The 19,433-nt window shown below is 44.7% G+C and overlaps 1 protein-coding gene across 3 annotated transcripts in view; it reads left to right on the forward strand.

Annotated features, from left to right (window-relative positions):
- Positions 1-19,433, forward strand: part of FLNB (filamin B) — a 4,683,119-nt gene that overhangs the window by 3,293,911 nt on the left and 1,369,775 nt on the right. For all 3 annotated transcript variants that reach the window (XM_044078790.1, XM_044078788.1, XM_044078789.1), the window contains exon 21: positions 11,628-11,890. In XM_044078790.1, the coding sequence (XP_043934725.1) occupies positions 11,628-11,890 (263 nt within the window). The remainder of the gene's footprint in view (positions 1-11,627; positions 11,891-19,433) is intronic.

Here is a 19,433-nt window from a genome sequence, read left to right on the forward strand (position 1 = left end):
GTCAGATCCAAGGATCGGTTCCGAACCCATCAGTACAGAATGAAGGCGAGATGGACAACTCACATGGGACGTTATGGTAGGTACATAACTTCTTTTTTTTTGCGTTAGCTTGAATTTTCAGAATAATTTGAAGTCAAACTCAAATGTCTTGTCATTATTTTCTGACTTTTACCCTCAATATTTTGCCAGTGACTTGCCAGAAAACCACAGTTTTATGCTTAATGGACTAAAAATATGGGGCAAAAATCTGGGCATTCTGTGAAAATCTCTATAGTTGAGAGGTATGGTGCACAGTTTTCTTAATTTGTTTTGTAGTTACTTAACTGCTGCTTGTATACTTGTAGAGTCTTTCTAGAAATTATTTTGTGGTTTATGATTTCTGCCCTGCCCATCTCATATAGTCCGATATAACCTGACTTTGTGCAATAACAGAACACATAACTAGTTCCATTGTAATGCTCATTATTTGCTGATTCTGTTCACCTACCGTGGTCAGCAAAGTTCAAATACATAAACATAAGCAACTTGAAGTACAGGGACCATCAAGCAGTAAAACAGGAAAACAAAATGGGAAACTGAAAGGACAGATCAAACTTAAATTTCATGCTTGATACTCCATTGACAGTGAGTTTAAGGCATTATTCAGGTTAGCCGAGAACTGAAGGGTTTACAAATTATGACCTATATTATACTAAAATACAAGAACTTTATTCATGAAGACTAGCAAGAACATAGCCTCTGGGCTGACACTGTCTTCATATGTGTAATTTTCGGTTACTGTGCAAAAGCAGACGCTGCTGGAAAAAGATGTTATGAAACAAGAAGTTGTAATGCAATCCTTTAAACTTGATGTAGATTATTGAGTAGTATGGTTAAGTTCTCGACGTTGCCAGAGCAAACAGTTTGAATAAAGAGCTGTACTCATAAAATACTTGTATCAGAAAGCATGCCAAATGTTAAACATACTGTCATGAATTTAGGTTAAAAACTACGGAGCATCATTGAAAAAGCAGGAGTTGTTTTAAAGTGGTCTTTCTAAGGCAACTACATCACATGATCCCCTTAGAAATCATACCCACTTTGGTTGGGTCAAGCAGATTCAGTAGCAGCAGTTACTTTCAGTTTTTTTCCCATCACGGAAGTACAGTGAGATGTTTTATTGTCACTGTCTGCCACAGTAGCTGGTGTAACATTTGTTAAACAAATTGGTTTTGTATTAATATATCAGATGTCTTTCTAAACTGATTCTCCACATTCCACAAGCTGAGTCATTCTCATTCCATACCCTATCTAGCCTTATCGCCTGGAGCATGAGATGGCGTATGAAGCCAGATAATACAAGATCCTCCCAGCTGGGTGTATACCCAACGGCAAATTACTGTTGTTTTTTTGTTTGTATAGCAGTCATGTACGAAACCACATCTTGACTCATGCCATGTGTTGTTGTGCATCTGTCATCAGGTTACTTTTGGCCTTGTTAGTAACATAGATATGCTAAATAACATGTTAACACATATTTTTAATAAAATTAACATGACACTACTCCACCCTGTTTCCAGAAGCTGTAATTTATCTGTACCAGTCAAGGCGGGAGAGCACATACTTCCGAAAAGTTAAAAAAAAAAATCCAGCCTCACTTTACAGTGCAAACAACTGTAAAAATAAATAAATACATACTGTGAGAAAATAAAATAATAACATCACCAGAAGACAAGAATTTTTGGTCGAAAGGCATTTCAGTAGATGCCATGAAAGAAGAACTTGAGGAAGAAAGTTCTACTATTAATCCTAATAAGGATTCCAGGATGATGGATAAATGTGGGAAGCGTGTTTTCTCTTCACCGACCTTTGCCTTGAGGTCCCTGAATTATCGTTCCCTGTTTACCAGATTGCAGAGGGATCTGATCAAAGAGCTGTCAGATACTCCGCCAGGAGCTGTGTCTAAAGAGGTACAAGATTCTGTTACCTGCCAGCTAGCCACCCTGCATCCTATTGCAAACTCCTCCATGAAGCTCATTTTGCATGCAGCCAAAGGGGCGAGTAGAACTGCACATGCAGGTATCATTATGAGGAGGCAAGCCTGGATGGGCTTGTGCGACTTTGCTGAACCCTTTAAATCTTTGTTTGTCAACTCTTCATTTGACGGCACTTCCCTATTTGGTCCAAAAGTCAGAAATACTCTGTCCAGGTGAGAGAAAGATGAGAAGACCCTTTCTGCAGTGTGCATTCGTTTTTCCACTCCCCAGAGGCCATATTCAAAAAAATCAAAGGAGCAGTGGAAAGATGTGGTTCAGAAAATCACAAGGGTCTTTTCCTCAAACAGGTGAAGAAAGTTTCCCCAGGGCAGGGGGGGGGGGGGAGTGAAGGAAGAAACAACCCCCAAGGCAGAGAGGGGCTTGGCATCATCAAGGGTCCAGAGATATGTTCTTTGGGAAACCCTTCCAACGCTCCTAAATGGAGGGCCAGTTGCTCTTCTCTAGAGGCAGTTTGGGGTCGTCTATCCCTGCACCTGAGAGCCTGGCTGACAATAACAAATGACAAATGGGTGCAGAGGATAATATCCAGAGGATACTATGTATCCTTTTCCCATCCACCGCCCCAGAACAAAAAAAATATCCTGTTCCACCCAGTGAAAGGGAGCAAGCAACTATTCAGATACAAAAGCAGCTAGACAAAAGAGTCATCCAAGAAGTCCCACCAGACCAGAGAGGATCCGGTGTTTACACAAGGTGCTTTTTGATACCAAAAAAGACGGGGGGACTGGAGACTAATTTTGAATCTCAGCAGATTGAACAAATCAGCTCAGCGGAGCAAGTTCTGGATGGTCATGGTTCAGTCTATTCTTCCATTCTTGGAAAAGGATAATTGAATGTGCTTCATAGACCTTCAGGATGCATAGTGCCATGTAAAGGTGGACAGATGATCCAGAAATCATTTACGCTTCCGACTGGGAGCCAGTCACAATCAGTTCAGAGTACTGCAGTTTGGTCTCACTACAGCACCCAGAGTGTTCACCAAGTATATGGCATTGGTAGCAGCTCACATGAGTCAGCAGTGATCCTGGGTGTTTCCATATTTAGACGGCTGGCTCAAAACTGCCCTGACCAGGCATCTACTTCTAGAAGCAAAAGACATGGTTCTTCAAACTTGTTCCTTGTTAGATATTACAGTGGATTACAAAAAGTCACACCTAGACCCCTCTCAAGAACGGAACTTCATGGGAGCACACAAAAACACAATGTAGATGGTGGCGTGTCTCCCATCATCAGAATTGTTGACCAAAAGAGATCAAATCAGAAAGTTGTTATACAATTTAAGAGTATCTGATCGAACAGTACTTCAGGCCTTAGGTTCTGTGGCAGCAGCAGTAATACTAGTTCCACTAGCAGAATTCTGCATGAGAGTTTTACATTGGTTTCTCGCAATACAGTGGTCTATCTTTCACAACCCATGTCAGCCCCAGTAAAAATTACGAACGCTTGCAAGAAAGATCTTTCGTGATGGATTCAATCAGATCAACTTATATAAGGTTGCCCCTTTGTCCCCCTCCCCAAGATCACAGTGACCATGGACATTTCCCACATGGGGGGGCATTATCTGGGAAAAACAGTCCAAGGCACATGGTCTACACAAGCCAATTAACACGTAACTGTACTAGAGATATGAGCGGTGCTACTAGCCTTTCATAATGTCCTTACTCGGGGCAATTGTGATTCAATTGGACAGCATGTCAGTAGTCTGTTACATCAGCAAGCATGGGTGAACCAGATCGTACCCCATATGTTGAGAAGCACTCAGAGTATGGCAGTGGGTGATCTCATTCAACTTCTTTCTGGTAGCAACGCACATTTCGGGAAGGTCCAACGTGATAGCAAACAAGTTGAGCAGATCCATTGTTATGCCTCACGAGTGGTCCTTCAATCAGAAAGTGGGGGAAAGTGCTTTCCACTTGTGGGGCCAGCCTTGCTGTGATCTTTTTGCATCCCCTCTGAACAACAAATGCAACTTCTTTCTGATCCCTCCCAGAGGGGAATCCCCGAGGGATTCTGTCACTCATGATTGGCCTCCCTGTCTGCTATATGCCTTTCCACCAACTCCTTTGATTCCCAAATTTCTTCAGAAAGCAAACAGGCAGAAGAGAGAAGTAATCGTCATTGCCCCGTATTGGCCTTGTCAGATCTGGTTTCCCTTTCTTTGGCCTCACCTGTGGGAGAGACCATGGATTCTAGATCGAATTCCATATCTCCTGTCACACCCAACAGGAATGCCTCATTCGAACATGCAAAGTCTCAAGCTGACAGCTTAATAGCTCTAGATGTCCTTCAAGGATGCAACTGCAGTCCTGACATATGGGTTGTCCTGCCTCAGGCAGCCCTTTGGTCAGCCAGATTACAAAGTCTGGGTCCGGCGTCGGCTGATGTCGCCCTTTCCCCGACGTCAGAGCGCCTGGGGTATAAAAGCGTCAGCCGACGCCATCTTCTTCAGTCTTTCTTGCCGCGTGGCGCCCGAAGCAGTTCGCAAGTGCCGGTCGGCCAGCTCCTGTGTTTTCAGCTACTGAAGTCTTCAAAAAAGCTAAGTACCCCGTTGGGGACCTTTTCTTGCCTCAGCCAATGTCAGATAAAACTGTAAAAGTTAATAATTGTTTAACTTGTGGGAAACAAATACCTCATAAGGATTTCCACTCTTACTGCTTACCCTGCCTAGGCCCAGAACACAACGTCTTGGCCTGCACAGCTTGTGCTTCTTTCAATAAACGCACTCTTAGGCGTCGGTCAGAGTTTGCACAGGATTATTTTGGGGGAGATTTCTGTTATATCATGCCGTCGGAGCTTCCGACAGCACATTTACCTAAAAACCGGAAGGATAAGGACCGACACCCGCGGTCTCGGCCGACACCACGCTTAGGCCTACCGCGAGTGTCTCGGTCTCTTCTGAGCCGGTTTCACAACCGCTACAGACCGGCGACACCGCCCCACCGGTTACTTCGGTACTGGAGGCCAGCTCGGTGCCGGTTTCTGTTCTCCCCTCTGAGACCGTAGCCCAGGATATTTCTGACACCATTCCAGTGGATAAGACTACCCCAGCACGTGGGGCTGCCAGGCCTCCAGTGTCTATGTCCATTAAGGCCTACACACGTGCTAAGGCTGCCAAACAGGCTAAGTCTCTCCCTCCAAGATCTGTTTCTCTGGGATCCACTTCTGGTTCTCAAATTTTAAGTTTAGCTGAGGACCTTATTTCTTTAATTAGGGGTTCTCAGCCACATCCAGATAGAGGCTCTCAGCCGCCTTCTGTCATGAGGCCTAGGGTTGAGCAGGTAGATCCCCAGTCCTCCGATGAGGCCTCAGGTGATTCTGCTCATTCAGACTACCAGGAGGAGGCCTTCCCGGCCTACGAGGATTCTGATGCAGAGGAATCCATTCCCTCTGCTTCTCCTCCTGAGGAGTTTTCCTTTGGGGAAACGCTTCATTCCATGAGGGAACACTTCAAATGGCAAGGCCAAGAATACTCAGATTCTAGGAAAAAGTTAAGGGAATTTTTAAAGCTACATCAGCATAGACCCTTAGTTATTCCTCCAGTCTTAAATGTTTTAGATGATGTGTACTTAGAATCTAGTGTTTCCCCTGACTCCCTCCCCCCTGCTCCTGTCAAGCCAGACAGGTACTACAGGGTCCCAGACACACATCAATTTTTGTACAAGGGCCATACTGCTGACCCTGAAACTATTTCTCAGGGGCCTAAAGGGGTTTCCTCCACTACTGCTAAGAATCCACTTCCTTCGGAAAAAGTTTCTAGGGCTTTAGAAAGGTGGGGCAAGAAAGTATATACATCTTCCACCCTTTTGTCAATTTCATATGATTCAGTATCAGGAATACATGTTGGATGACTTGCAAAAGAAATTATCTTCCCCTGAACCATTAGATAGAAAGGGGTTACAGGAATTGGTTCATAATACTCAGCAGGTTAGCAACCATTTCCTTCAGTGTGGATATGATGCATTGGAAGCTTCATGTAGAACAGCAATGACAGGTGCGGTCATACGCAGACATGCTTGGTTAAAGGAACAAACATTGCCAGACCATGTGAAAATTAAGCTTTTGGACGCACCACTAGAGAAACATAAGCTATTTGGTGCTACTGCGCAAGAGGTTTTAAAGAAAATAGAGGAAAAGGCAAAATCAGTGCAAACAGTCAAAGATTTCCTCCAGGTACAGCCTCCAAGATTCAGCAGGAATTGGCCTTCTAAGCATTGGTCCTTTCCAGACGCAGACAAATTTCAAAGAGGCAAAAACAGACGTGGCAGAGGTAGAGGGCAAACTCGAGGCTCCTACAGAGGACGTCAATGGCAGCCTCCGAACCAGAGAGGTGGGCCAGGACCTTCCACTGCTCCGCAGGGACAATCTCAATGACTTGACTTTGACTCCGCCATCCAGGGCTCAATTAGAAGCACCTTTGGGCGGAAAATTATCTTTATTCTCACAAAATTGGCACAATATTACAAAGGACAAATGGATACTGGACATAATAGACAAAGGATACAGATTCCATTTTCATACACTGCCAACAAGACATGGCAGGCCAAACCTGCCACCAAATCAAAGGGCAGAGGCACTCAAACAAATAACAAACCTACTTCAAATAAGAGCAATAGAAAAGGTTCCTTCTGCAGAACAAGGCCAAGGATTTTATTCAAGACTGTTCCTTGTTCCAAGAAAAGAAAACCAATGGAGACCCATTCTGGACTTGTCCGCACTGAATACTTACCTTATTGTGCCAAAATTCAAAATGCTGACTTTACAGCAACTCCTTCCCATGCTGGGCAAGGGGTCTTGGCTGGTAACTCTGGACCTCAAGGAGGCATACCTGCATGTCCCAATCAGACAAAGTTGCAGAAGATACCTCAGATTTCTTGCAGGCTCAGAGCATTATCAATTCTCAGCATTGCCCTTTGGCATATCTACTGCGCCCAGAGTGTTCACGAAATGCCTGGCATCAGTAATTGCACATTGCAGACTTCAGGGGATACAAATATACCCTTACCTGGACGACTGCCTTATACAAGCGGACAGCCAACAAGCCTTGTTAAAAAATTGGACTATGTCATTCACCTACTGTAGGCCTTGGGATACACAGTCAATATTCAGAAATCAAGTCTCGTACCATCCTAACAAATACCTTTCCTGGGTGCCACACTGGACACAAACACCCAGATGGCGTTTCTGACAAAAGAAAAACAAAAGCAATTGCCAGAATACTTCAGAAAATTAGCAACACACACCCAGATGACTGCAAGGAAAATCGTGCAGGCCCTGGGTTTCATGGCATCTTGCATTCTTCTGATTCCACACGCAAGGCTGCATATGAGGAAACTGCAGTGGTATCTAAAAAGTCTATGGTCTCAACACAGCCACAGCCTGGAAGCATTGATCCCACTCATTCCATGCCTTCAAAAGGAATTTCTGTGGTGGGCTCACGCAAGCCAGATAAACAAAGGTCTGCCTTTCAGCAAGCCTCATACAAGTCAAACCATAACAACAGACGCCTCAGACCATGGATGGGGGGCGCACATGGAGGGCAGATGCATTCAAGGACAATGGACACAAAAAGAAAAGCACCTGCACATCAACCAAAAAGAAATGCAGGCAGTGATACATGCAATCAAGGCCTTTGAAAAGTTCATGCATCAGGGCCATCTACTAATAAAGACAGACAATACCACAGTTATGTGGTACATAAACAAGCAAGGAGGTACCCATTCATACCCTCTTTGCAGACTGGCAATGAATCCCTGGGATATATCCCTACAATTGAAAATAGAGCTACAATCCCAGTTTGTACCAGGGAAGGACAATGTTCTGGTGGACAGCCTAAGCAGAAACATCATGGATCGACACGAATGGATGTTGCATCCAGACATTTTCTTACAAATAACTCAAGCATGGGGAAGGCCGGAAATAGATCTTTTTGCCTCCCACCTCAATCACCATCTGAAAAAGTTTTGCACAAGGACATACCATCCTCAAGCATGGAAGGTGGACGCTCTCTCCTTCAGTTGGAACTCTCAAACACTATATGCCTTCCCACCTCTTCCTTTGATGACCAAGGTGTTACTAAAGATCAAGACAGAGCAACCGAAAGTCATACTGATAGCTCCAGACTGGCCAAGACAACACTGGTACCCACTGCTACGGAGCTTGACACACACCAATCCGTGGCTCCTTCCTCAAAGGCCACTTCTTCTGACACAGCACAATTACAGGACACTACACCCCAGCTTGAAAACATTGAAGCTGAAAGCTTGGAAGATTCCATGACTATTCCTCAGGATACACTTTCCAAAAGGGTAAAAGATATCATCCTGGAGGTGCGCAGACCTTCCACTAGAAAAACATACTCAGCAAAATGGAAGAGATTTCTTATCTGGAACAGCAAAAAGGGTCAAGACCCATCAGTGATGAGCATTCCACAGATCCTAGAATATTTGACTGAAGATCCTAGAATATTTGACTGAAATGCTCCACAATGGCCTTTCATATTCTTCCATAAAAATACATGCTTCAGCAATATCTGCCAAATATAACACTGATCCGCCTGTATTTTCTCACCCATTGCTAAGACAGTTTCTAAGAGGTATAAAGAACATCAACCCTCCATAGAAACCACCAGTGCTTGAATGGGACCTTAACTTCATGCTGGAAAAATTAACTCTTCCTCCCTTTGAACCAGCAGCATCTTCAGAGTTGAAATTTCTGTCTTGGAAGACATCTTTCCTTCTGGCAGTAACCTCAGCAAGAAGAGTCTCTGAGCTACAGGCCCTTATGGCAATACAACCATTTCTCATTTTTCATCAGGACAGAGTTTCTTTGAGAACCAGTCCGTCGTTCATGCCAAAGGTGGTATCCAGGGTGTCCCTGAATCAAGCTATTCACCTGCCCACCTTCTTTCCCAATCCTCAAAATAAAGGAGAGAGACTTCTGCACACCTTGGACATACACAGGCAGTTGCGCTACTACTTGGACAGAACAAAGTCTTTCAGAAAGTCTGACCAGCTTTTTGTAGCTTGCGCTGCTGGATTGCAGGGAAAAGCAATTTCCAAACAGACAATTTCTAAATGGATTGGAAATTGCATTCGATTCTGCTACTCTTTTCATGGAAAAACTGTGCCAGCTGACATCAGGCCACATTCCACCAGAGATACAGCCACCTCCACAGCCTTTTTAAGAGGAGTGGCAACAAAGGACATTTTAGAAGCTGCTACATGGAGCTCCGTGCATACATTTTCCAAACATTACAACCTGCCTTTATATTCCAGATCCAGAGCAGGGTTTGCTTCTGCAGTCCTGCAGGGCATTTTAGCTACACCATCTTTGTCTTAGTGCCTACTACCCCCAGGTTGGCTATGGTATTCAACCCATATGTCAGGACTGCAGTTGCATCCTTGAAGGACATAGTACAGTTTTGTACCTACCATAAATGTAGATGTCCGATAGGTATGCAACTGCAGTCAGGTTTTCCCTCCCACCTACCCCTCTGTGGTATTCTTTTGGGTTTCTACCCCTCATTTTAGCTACCTGGGGTAATCGTTTATGGTGTATTTGTTTTTATGTTGTTGTACTTGTCTGGAATTTTTTCTCTATTTTCAAAATTTAGCCTTCCTTAGAGGGCACCTGGCATCTGGGGCAAGAAACACTGAAGACGATGGCGTCGGCTGATGCTTTTATACCCCAGGCGCTCTGACGTCGGGGAAAGGGCAACATCAGCCAACGCCGGACCCAGACTTTGGAATCCGGCCGACCGAAGGGCTGCCTGAGGCAGGACAACCCATATGTCAGGACTGCAGTTGCATACCTATTGGACATCTACATTTATGGTAGGTACAAAACTGTACTTTCTGTTGATAGCCAGACAACCTATGCTCTCTTCCCCAGTTCATCGTATTCTGTTATCCTCCCATAAACCATCTATATGGAAATTGTACAACAGTAAATGGAGGAGATTCGTACATCGTTCTCAACAAAACAATGCAGACCCTTTTTCAGCTCCTGTCCACGCTGTACTAGAGTTTTAAGCACAGCTTTTTAATGAAGGGGCAGCTTATTCTACGATGAAAGTGCAACTAGATGCAATTTCTAATTTTCACACTGGATTTGATGGTTCCTCCCTCGCTTTACATAAGCTGTGGAAAGCATTCTTGAGAGGAACTCTCTTATGCAAGCCTCCATATAAAGATCCTTCGCTACCCTGGGACTTGCATTTGGTATTACAGAGAATTACACAGCCTCCTTTTGAACCAGCGGCTACCTGTCAACCTAAATTTCTCTCTTGAAAAAGCATTTTTTTGTAAGCCATCACATCTGCAAGGAGAATTTCTAAGATTCAGGCCTTATCATCCCAACTGCCATACTTGGTCTTCCACAAAGACAGGGTCACGGTTACGTACTAATCCTTCATTCTTACCGAAGGTTTCAGAGAGTACTGTCAACCAATACATTAATCGACCAGTTTTCTGTCTGAACTTCACCAATAAAGATGCATTTGTTAGATGTTCAAAGACAACTACATGTTTACCTTCATAAAACAAAGGAGATAAGGAAACAAAGTAAATTGTTTTTCTCCTTTAGATGAAAATAGATGGGGTATTCCAGTGACCAAGGTGACTTTAGCTAATTAGGTTACAGACTGCATATCTTTTATTTACAAGAGACAGTGTTTAGAGCTCCCAAAAACTGTTCAAGCTCATTCCACTAGATCCATGGCCACCTCTTCAGTTTTTCAGGCCAGGCCATCCATAGATGAGATTTGCACAGCAGCGACCTGCCTACCCCTCATACTTTCATTACTCATTGCAATAGGCCCTCCTTTGGTTCAGTGGTTCTGAAGAATATCCTTCCATAAGGCCACCCAAGGTAAAGGTAGCTGGAGACTCTGCCCCATATGTGAGAATAACATGAAAATTGCCAATATCAGATAAAATAGTTATGTGCTAACCATAATGTTCCATCTGTGTTTTCATTTTAATTTTTTTCTCAACAACCCACCCACCATCCCCCTGTCCCTTTCTTATTTTTTTGGATGAGCGAGTTGACCAAAGTTTTTGATTATTGACCTAAATTTGGCAATCGGCTACTACATAAGCCAGGAATGGTCTTACCCTTAGCTAAGGTGTTTTTTTCTGTTTTATCATTTTTCTATTGTTACCAGCAAACAAGATCTGAGGGGGATGGGGGGAGAGGCATTATGGGTAGTGAAGGGTGCTCAAGAGCTTTTTGGTTGCCACAAGCTATTGCAAAGGTCGAGTCGGATCTGAGGGATCAGATCCGAACCCCATATGTGAGAAGAAAATGAAAATAGACAACACAAATTGAAAGTTAGGGTGAGTACATAACTATTTTTTCACAGTTTGTTGTATTTGCCATTTTAAAATGAGAGCTAATTTTATTCACCTTTTCTCCAACTTTGAATTTTGTGACATGCAGTATCACTGGTGTATTTTGGTTAGTAGTGTTAATGTTTGTTTTTTGTCTATGTGGGTTTTTATTTTTTCAAAAACTGAATGACATGAGTGAAAAAATACAGTTTGAGAAGGTGACCGTTCAGTCACTAATATGGAACCATTTTTGCTTTTAAAGGAGTCCAGGTTGGTCAAGACCAGGAATTCACGGTAAACACTAAAGGAGCAGGTGGACAGGGTAAACTGGATGTGCAGATTTCCAGTCCTGCAAAGAAAGCAGTACCTTGCACAATGGAACCAGTGATTGGTAAAGATCGCTGCATTGCAAAGTATATCCCAAAGGAAGAAGGCCTCTATATGGTTGATGTGTCTTATGATGGCCATCCTATCCCAGGAAGTCCATTTGCTGTAGATGCCATGTTACCTCCAGATCCTTCAAAGGTGATGCTGCCATTTAGATTTTTTTCTATGAATTGTAAAAGTTCTCAAATGAAACTTTGTTTATGATGTTTAATAGTTCTCAGAAAATACTGTTTTGAAGGAAGTTGACCATTATGTAAACGTAAGGTAAATGTATGTTTTTCTTTTCACAAAAACATTCCTGATACGATAAAAACTTAAGTTCTACTTCAACTGGGTGCATTAAATTACGTTTAGAGTATTTGCCAAACTGAGTTTTTATTTATTTATTTTTTGTAACATTAATGCATTTCTAACCTTAAATTTAACCTTAAGGCTGAAAGGCTTTTGATTCTTTTCTGTGGGTATCCAGCTGTTCTGTGATAATATTTACATTATGTCTTGATATAATGCAAGTCAATTCATTTGCATTTAAAAAGAATGTGGTAAAACTGAATTACACGTGATCCTAAGTTTGTCAATAAATGTAACTGTTTAACAACCTGACACATGATACTGTTGTATTGTTACATACACTGCATGAGTAATTTTTATTCTTTTTTTTTTTAATATCTGTCATCTTCAAGCATTTCATTCAACCAGCAGTGTAAAAGCAATTTATTTTGTAGGGCAGCCTATTTGGTCATGTTTATGATGTGATGATACAAGTATTATAGAAATAAATCTTTGTGTCACTTACTAATGGATAAATCTGTGAAATGTTTCAGTGTTGTTGTTCTTCTTTCGGCTTTTCCCGGTTAGGGGTCACCACAGTGAAACTCCGGTTCACTAATGTTTGGCAGTAGATTTTTACGGTGCCAGCTCGATGCCCACCCTTCAACGAAGGCAAGCCCATTCTAAGCATGTCTTTCGAATGCCACTCAACCACGTGGAGGACATGCAGACTCCACACAGAAGGCGCTCCAGATGAGAATTGAATGGGAGAACCTCTTGCTGTGAGGCAACAGCGCTACCGCTACACCACCACGGCTTGTGAAATATTTCAGTGTAAAAATAGAATATTGAATGGTTACTAGAAAATTGTGAATGTGCCACATAGAGAAGAATGGTCTACAATTCATGTATTTCAAAGGAACTTCCTGACCTTACTTTTTAATTAATGTTCAGTAAACTCAACACAGTAGTAATCTTTGTTTATAAGCACTGATTGGACTATGTTGGTAATAATTGTATTCTATTACCCTTAGGTCAGTTTGTGGCTGGAACGTGTCCCTTGGACCACCCTACTTATCTTAATTAAAAAAGAAATAGTTTAGCGTAGTTGGTCTAATTAACAGTCAGCCAGTGAGATTAAGTCAGTGTGTCCCACGTTAGACTGCTAAATGTCAAAATATCTTGTTGTTTATGGTGCAGTATGTGAAGTAAATTACTGCAAATAACTTACTTCAGTCATAAGACTTTTTGAAATACAGTTCAGCATTGTTTGGATGGAGTCAGGAGTGCATACAGTGTATTTTAATATTTTTGGTGACTGTTTCCATTTGTGACCAGCAAGTCCTTATCTACTATTAGCCTATTCTTTCCTCCTGACCCTTGACATCATAAGAATCCAACACAGAAAGGCAAGCTGCATAGTAGCAGTCATTTCACAGCAGGGTCAGGGCATTTCTGTATGCTCTTCCCACTACAGTCATCCACAGATCCGTAGTTCCCACTACACTCATCTAGACACCCGCAGTTCCCACTACAGTCATCCACACACCCGCAGTTCCCACTACAGTCATCCACACACCCGCAGTTCCCACTACAGTCATCCACACACCCACAGTTCCCACTGCAGTCATTCACACACCCACAGTTCCCACTACAGTCATTCACACACCCACACTTCCCACTACAGTCAATCACACACCCGCAGTTCCCACCACAGTCCTCCATGCACCCGCAGTTCCCACTACAGTACTCCACACATCCACAGATGTTCTTCTTGTTTCACTGTTGCAGTCATCCATGCTGGGTAGACCTTGGCCGGCCTGATAACCAGAGTAAAGGATTTCCGTCCTGCGTTGACTGTCTAGGTACAGAGACTGACATCAGGTCATCAGGCCTATAAAAGGAGCCAGCCGACTTCATTACATCAGTCTTTCTTGCCATGGAGCCTGAAGCAGAAGCAGTTTTGCGAGTGCTTATCTGATGTCAGAGAAAGTCAGTAATTGTCTCAGTTGTGGAAAACAGATCTCACACCAAGACTTTCATTACCTCTGCGTCACCTGCCTAGGCCCAGACCACGACGTCCCTGGATGTCGGTTCTGTGCCCTGTTTAATGCTAGATCTATTAGACGTAGAGCTGAAATTGTAGCTAGACACTTTGACGATTCTTTATCTCATCATGGTATGGCTTTGGTCGGTCAGGCTGTGGAATTACCTAGGAAAAAGAAAGATAAAGAAAAGGTAGGCCTCGGAAAGCTAGGCCCACAGATGACTCTGGTCCGAAGCCTCCCAGCTTTCCTCTTACTTCACTTGCTGAACTCAGTGAGGCACCTTCCAGCCCCTGACGCCAGCTGAGGAACCCTTGCAGGCCTCGACCAAGACCTGTTTGTAGTCCGGTACGCCGCCGGGTCCATCTTCTCCTGCCAAGACGTTGGCCTTCAGTCATGCGGTTGGGTCCAGAGCCACTTTGCAGGCACCGGCTTCCGCGATGACCGACGCCAGGCAGAGACCGATGACCACACCGCCAGTTAAGCTGTCCTTGTGTAAGGCCTCTGAATCATCTAGGCCCAAGACCACCCCTAAAAAGACCCAATCACAGGGACCCAGTCTCCGACTACATTCCTCCTAGCCTGCCGCAGTCCCAGAAGCTGCTCAGAATGGCAGAGGATTTAATCACTTTAATTAGAGGAAACCAACCTACCCAAGTCACCTCAGCTAAAAGGAAGAGAGACAGTTCGCCTGAGGTTCTTTCCGACCAAGACTCAGTAGAATCAGGACTAGAATACTCTGACACTGAAGAACAGACTTTTGCAGCTTTTGAGGACTCTGATGTTAAAGACCCTATTCCTACTGTCACACCTCCCAAGAACCTCTGTTTCTGGGAAACTTTAAATTCCCTCAGAGAACATTTCCACTGGGAGGTGCAAGATTACCTTCAGTCAAAGAAGAGACTGAGAGAATTCCTTGTCCTGCCTCTGTATAAACCCCTGGCCATTCCCCCTATCCTAGATGTGGTGTAAGATGTCTTTCTGGAGTCTTCACTCACCCCTGACTCTCTCCCACCTGCCCCCAAGAAACCAGACAGATATTATAGGGTGCAAGACACCCACAAGTATCTTTTTAAAAATCCAGCAGCTGACGCCAGAAGTCATTACTCGGGGTCCTAAAGGGGCCAGGGCTAGTAACTCTAAAAATCTCATCCCATCTGGCAAAGAGAGCAGGACCTTACGTAGATTAGGCAAAAAAGCCTATACTTCGGCTACCCTAGCCATTAGGGCCCTGAATTGCAAATTCCATATGCTGAAATACCAGCAAAATGAACTGGAATTACTAAAACAGAAAGTTTCAACCCTCCCAGACAACAGTGTTACCAGGAAACTAACAGATCTTTTAATGTCCAGCTCCCAGGTATCAAACATTCCCTGCATTGTGGTTTTGACGCCTTGGAGGCTTCCAGCAGAGCCACAGTCACTGGCTTTGTAATCAGAAGGCATGCCTGGTTAAGGGAACAGCCTTTGCCTGACAATGTAAAGTCCAAATTGTTAGCTGTTTGGGCCCAAAGCTGAGGAGGTTATCAAGAAAAAGGAAGACAAGGCCACGTCTGTGCAGACTGTGAAGGATTTCTTGCAAGTTCAACCTTCCGGGTACAGCAGGAACTTCCCCACAAAGCATTGGTCCTTTCCTACTCAAAGCCCCTCCAGAGGAAAGCACGCAGGGAAAGGCCTACCAAGCACCAGGCACAAGCCCAACAGAGATCCAGACAGTGGACCACTGCAGTGCCTAGGCAGGGGAATTCTAAGCCTCCTCCCTTCTCCAAGGACTCTCAGTGATTCTACTCCCCCTCTGCCTTACCACCCCCCAGGGAGACTATGAGGAAGACTTTCCCTCTTTCTCGAGAATTGCCAGGCTACCACCTCAGATCTGTGGGTTGTAAAAATTATTACCAGCAGGTACAGATTCTCTTTCAAAGAAAGCCCCAGACATTCAGGCTTCCCAGATGTACCAGCAAATTAGAGGGCAGAAGCCATCTGTCAAATACAAATGCTTTATGTCCCAGGTGCTCTGGAACCTGTACCAAAGGAACAGGCTGGAAAAGAGTTTTATTCAAGACTGTTCCTGGTACCCAGAGAGGAGGGCACCTTGTGCCCCATTTTAGACCTATCCACTCTGAATCTGTCCCTCCTGGTACCAAAATTCAAAATGCTGACCTTACACAAACTCTTACCTATGCTGATGCCACAAGATTGGCTAGTGACCCTAGATCTGAAGGATGCCTACCTCCATATTCCCATAAGGAAGTTGTGCAGGAGTTCCCTGCGCTGCAGGGCAGGCTCACAACACTTTCAGTTCTCTGCACTGCCCTTTGGCTTATCCACTGCTCCCAGAGTCTTTACCAAGTGCTTGGCTCCTGCCATTGCCTTTTGCAGACAGAAGGGCATTCAGATTTACCCCGACCTGGACGACTGCCTCATTCAGGCAGACACCAAGGAAGGACTCCTGCAGGGCCTCATCTTTGCTCAAACCCTCCTATCCTCCCTGGGCTTCACTATCAACCAAGAGAAGTCCCACTTCCTACCCTCAAGAAAGTTAATCTTCCTGGGAGCTGTTCTGGACACATCTACTCAAACAGCTTCTCTTCCTCAAGCGAAACAGGGGTTTCTCCATTCATACTTCATACAGCTGGCCCGCAGGACCCACCTCACAGCAAGGAAATTCCTGCAAGCGCTGGGGTACATGGCCTCCTGCATTCTTCTGGTACCTCTAGGAGACTACACATGAGGAAATTACAGTGGTACCTCAGGAACCTCTGGTGCCAACACTCACAGTCACTAGAACACCAGCTACCCCTGATTCCCTTGCATAAAGAAGGTGCTCTTATGGTGGGTAGAGGTGTGTACCCTCAACAAGGACCTACCCTTTATCACTCTCCCACAGGGCCAGACCATCACTACAAACACCTCAGACACAGCCTGGGAGGCACACCAAGGGAGTATGTGCACTCAGGGCATTTGGGAACAAGAGATGTTTTTCGTGCTTCACTGTTGCAGTCATCACCTGTGGGTTATCCCTTCTGTGGTAGCCCTTGGCCGGCCTGAAAACTAGAGTCATTGATTTTGTGCACCGGCTGCTGTCGCCCGCAGTCTTGACGTCAGGTCATCAGTACTACAAGGCAGCCGACATCATTACATCAGTCTTTCATGCCGTGGAGCCCGTAGCAGAAGCAGTTCACACGAGTGCCAGTCGGTCACTACCAGAAGTCGAATTTCAGCAGAAAACGTTTAAAGCTAAGTACCCCATTGGGGACTCTTTTTTTCTTGCGCTAACCGATGTACGAAAAAGTTAACAATTGTCTCGCCTGTGGAAAGCTGATCCCACACCGAGACTTTCATTCTTACTGCATCACTTGTTTAGGCCCCAGACCACGACATCCCTCGTTGCCGGTTCTGTGCTTTCTTTAATGTGAGAACCATTCACTGTAGAGCTCTTTTTGTAGACAATTATTTTCATATTCTGTCTTCATAATTCTGATATGGCGTCCGTCAGCCAACAATCTGCCGACATTCTGAAAAAACGTAACGATAGAGATAGGCCGCACAAGGCTAAGCCTTCCGACAATGCTACCGCTAAGCAAGTTGTCAGTTCTCAGGAATTCAGTGAGGTGCTTTCACAGCCCCTGATGCCCAACTTGCTTTCTGTGCAGGCCTCTGCCAAGACCCTTTCGGAGTCCGGTATGCCGCAGAAATCCACTTCATCTTCCAAGCCTCTGGCTGTCTCTGCCTCGGTTGGGTCCGGAGCCGCAACGCAGGCATGGCTTCCGAGGAGGCCTTTTGCACTAACGATTGTAGACAAAAAACGACATCTTCTCATCTGACTATCGTTTCTCAGAGACTGACTGATTCTCTTAGGCCTCGAAGCCAGGCCACACCTAGGAAATCTGCTTCTAGCCTCCATCTTGCTACTGCTCCCCCACCCCAAGCTCAAATGCTTAAAATGGCGGAGGATCTCATCTCCCTTATCTGAGGTACTCAAGCCCCCACTCCAAAAAGGAAAAGGCATCCTTCTCCAGAAGTTATGACAGCCCAAGAGTCTCAGGAATCTGATTATTCTGCTTTTGAAGAGGAAAAACATCCCTTAACTGTTTATGAGGATTCAGATGCAGAGGAATCCATCCCCTCTGCCTCCCCTCCAGAGGACCTCTCCTTTGGGGAAACCCTTCACTCCTTCAGGAACATTTTCACTGGGAATCTCAGGACTTTCCACAGTCAAAGAAACGACTTGGAGAGTTTCTGGACCCGCCCCAGCACAGACCCCTGGCCATCCAACCTATTCTGGAAGTGGTGGATGATGTTTTCCATGAATCTAGCTTAGCCCCTGATGCCCTGCCTCCTGCTGCAACTAAACCTGACAGGTACTACAGAGTACCGGATTCTCACAAATACCTGTACAGGAACCCTGCTGGAGACCCTGAGGTCATTACACAGGGACCCAAAGGAGCTAAGACTCATTCTGCCAAGAATCCTGTGCCTTCTGACAAAGACTCCAGAGCTCTGGACAGATGAGGTAAGAAAGTATACACCTCTGCAACCTTAACTATCAGATCACTCAGTTGTCAGTTCCATTTGTTAAAATATTAACAACACACTTTGGAACAATTAAAACAGAAGATTGCTACCTCTCATGATGATTCCAACTCAAAAGAGCTGGCAGAATTACTGCACTCTGCTTGTCAAGTGGCCAAGCACTCATTACAATGTGGATATGACGCCCGAGAAGCCTTTAGCACGGCAGCAGTGACAGGATCTGTTATTAGAAGACATGCATGGCTGAAGGAACAACCTCTCCCTGATCATGTCAAGTCTAAACTTATTGATGCACCCCTAGATAAGGAATGCCTGTTTGGGGAAAAAGCAGAAGAGGTGCTTAAAAAGATGGCTGACAAAGTAAAATCTATGCAAACAGTAAAAGATTTCTTTCAAGTTCAACTGCCCAGATTCAGCAGGAACTTCCCCTCTAAGCACTGGGCCTTCCCTGCACCCAGCAGACAGGGCCAAGGTAAACCCCGCAGGGACAGGACATCCAGGCCCCTATCCCAGGGCCAGCAAACAGTGGACCACTTCCGCTTCTAAGGCAGGAAGTTCTAAGCCAAGCTTCTATGGGAAGCACTCACAATGACTCTCCCTCCCCCCTTTGCCCTCCTTTCATTCATCAAAAAACTAGGAGGAAGGCTCACCCTCTTCAAGGACAGTTGGGTCTCTATAACCAAGGACCAATGGGTATTAAAAATCATTTTTCAGGGATACAGATTCTCCTTCAGCGAACTTCCTTTTCCAAGAGGGATACCCAGACCTCCCCCCAAACCAGTGAGCAGAGGCATTAAAACAGGTCAAAACATTAATATCCCAAGGGGCAGTAG

The sequence above is a fragment of the Protopterus annectens genome, chromosome 7.part1 (genome assembly GCF_019279795.1).
Source record: "Protopterus annectens isolate FY-2018-M chromosome 7.part1, PAN1.0, whole genome shotgun sequence".
In the NCBI taxonomy this organism is placed as follows: Eukaryota; Metazoa; Chordata; order Ceratodontiformes; family Protopteridae; genus Protopterus; species Protopterus annectens.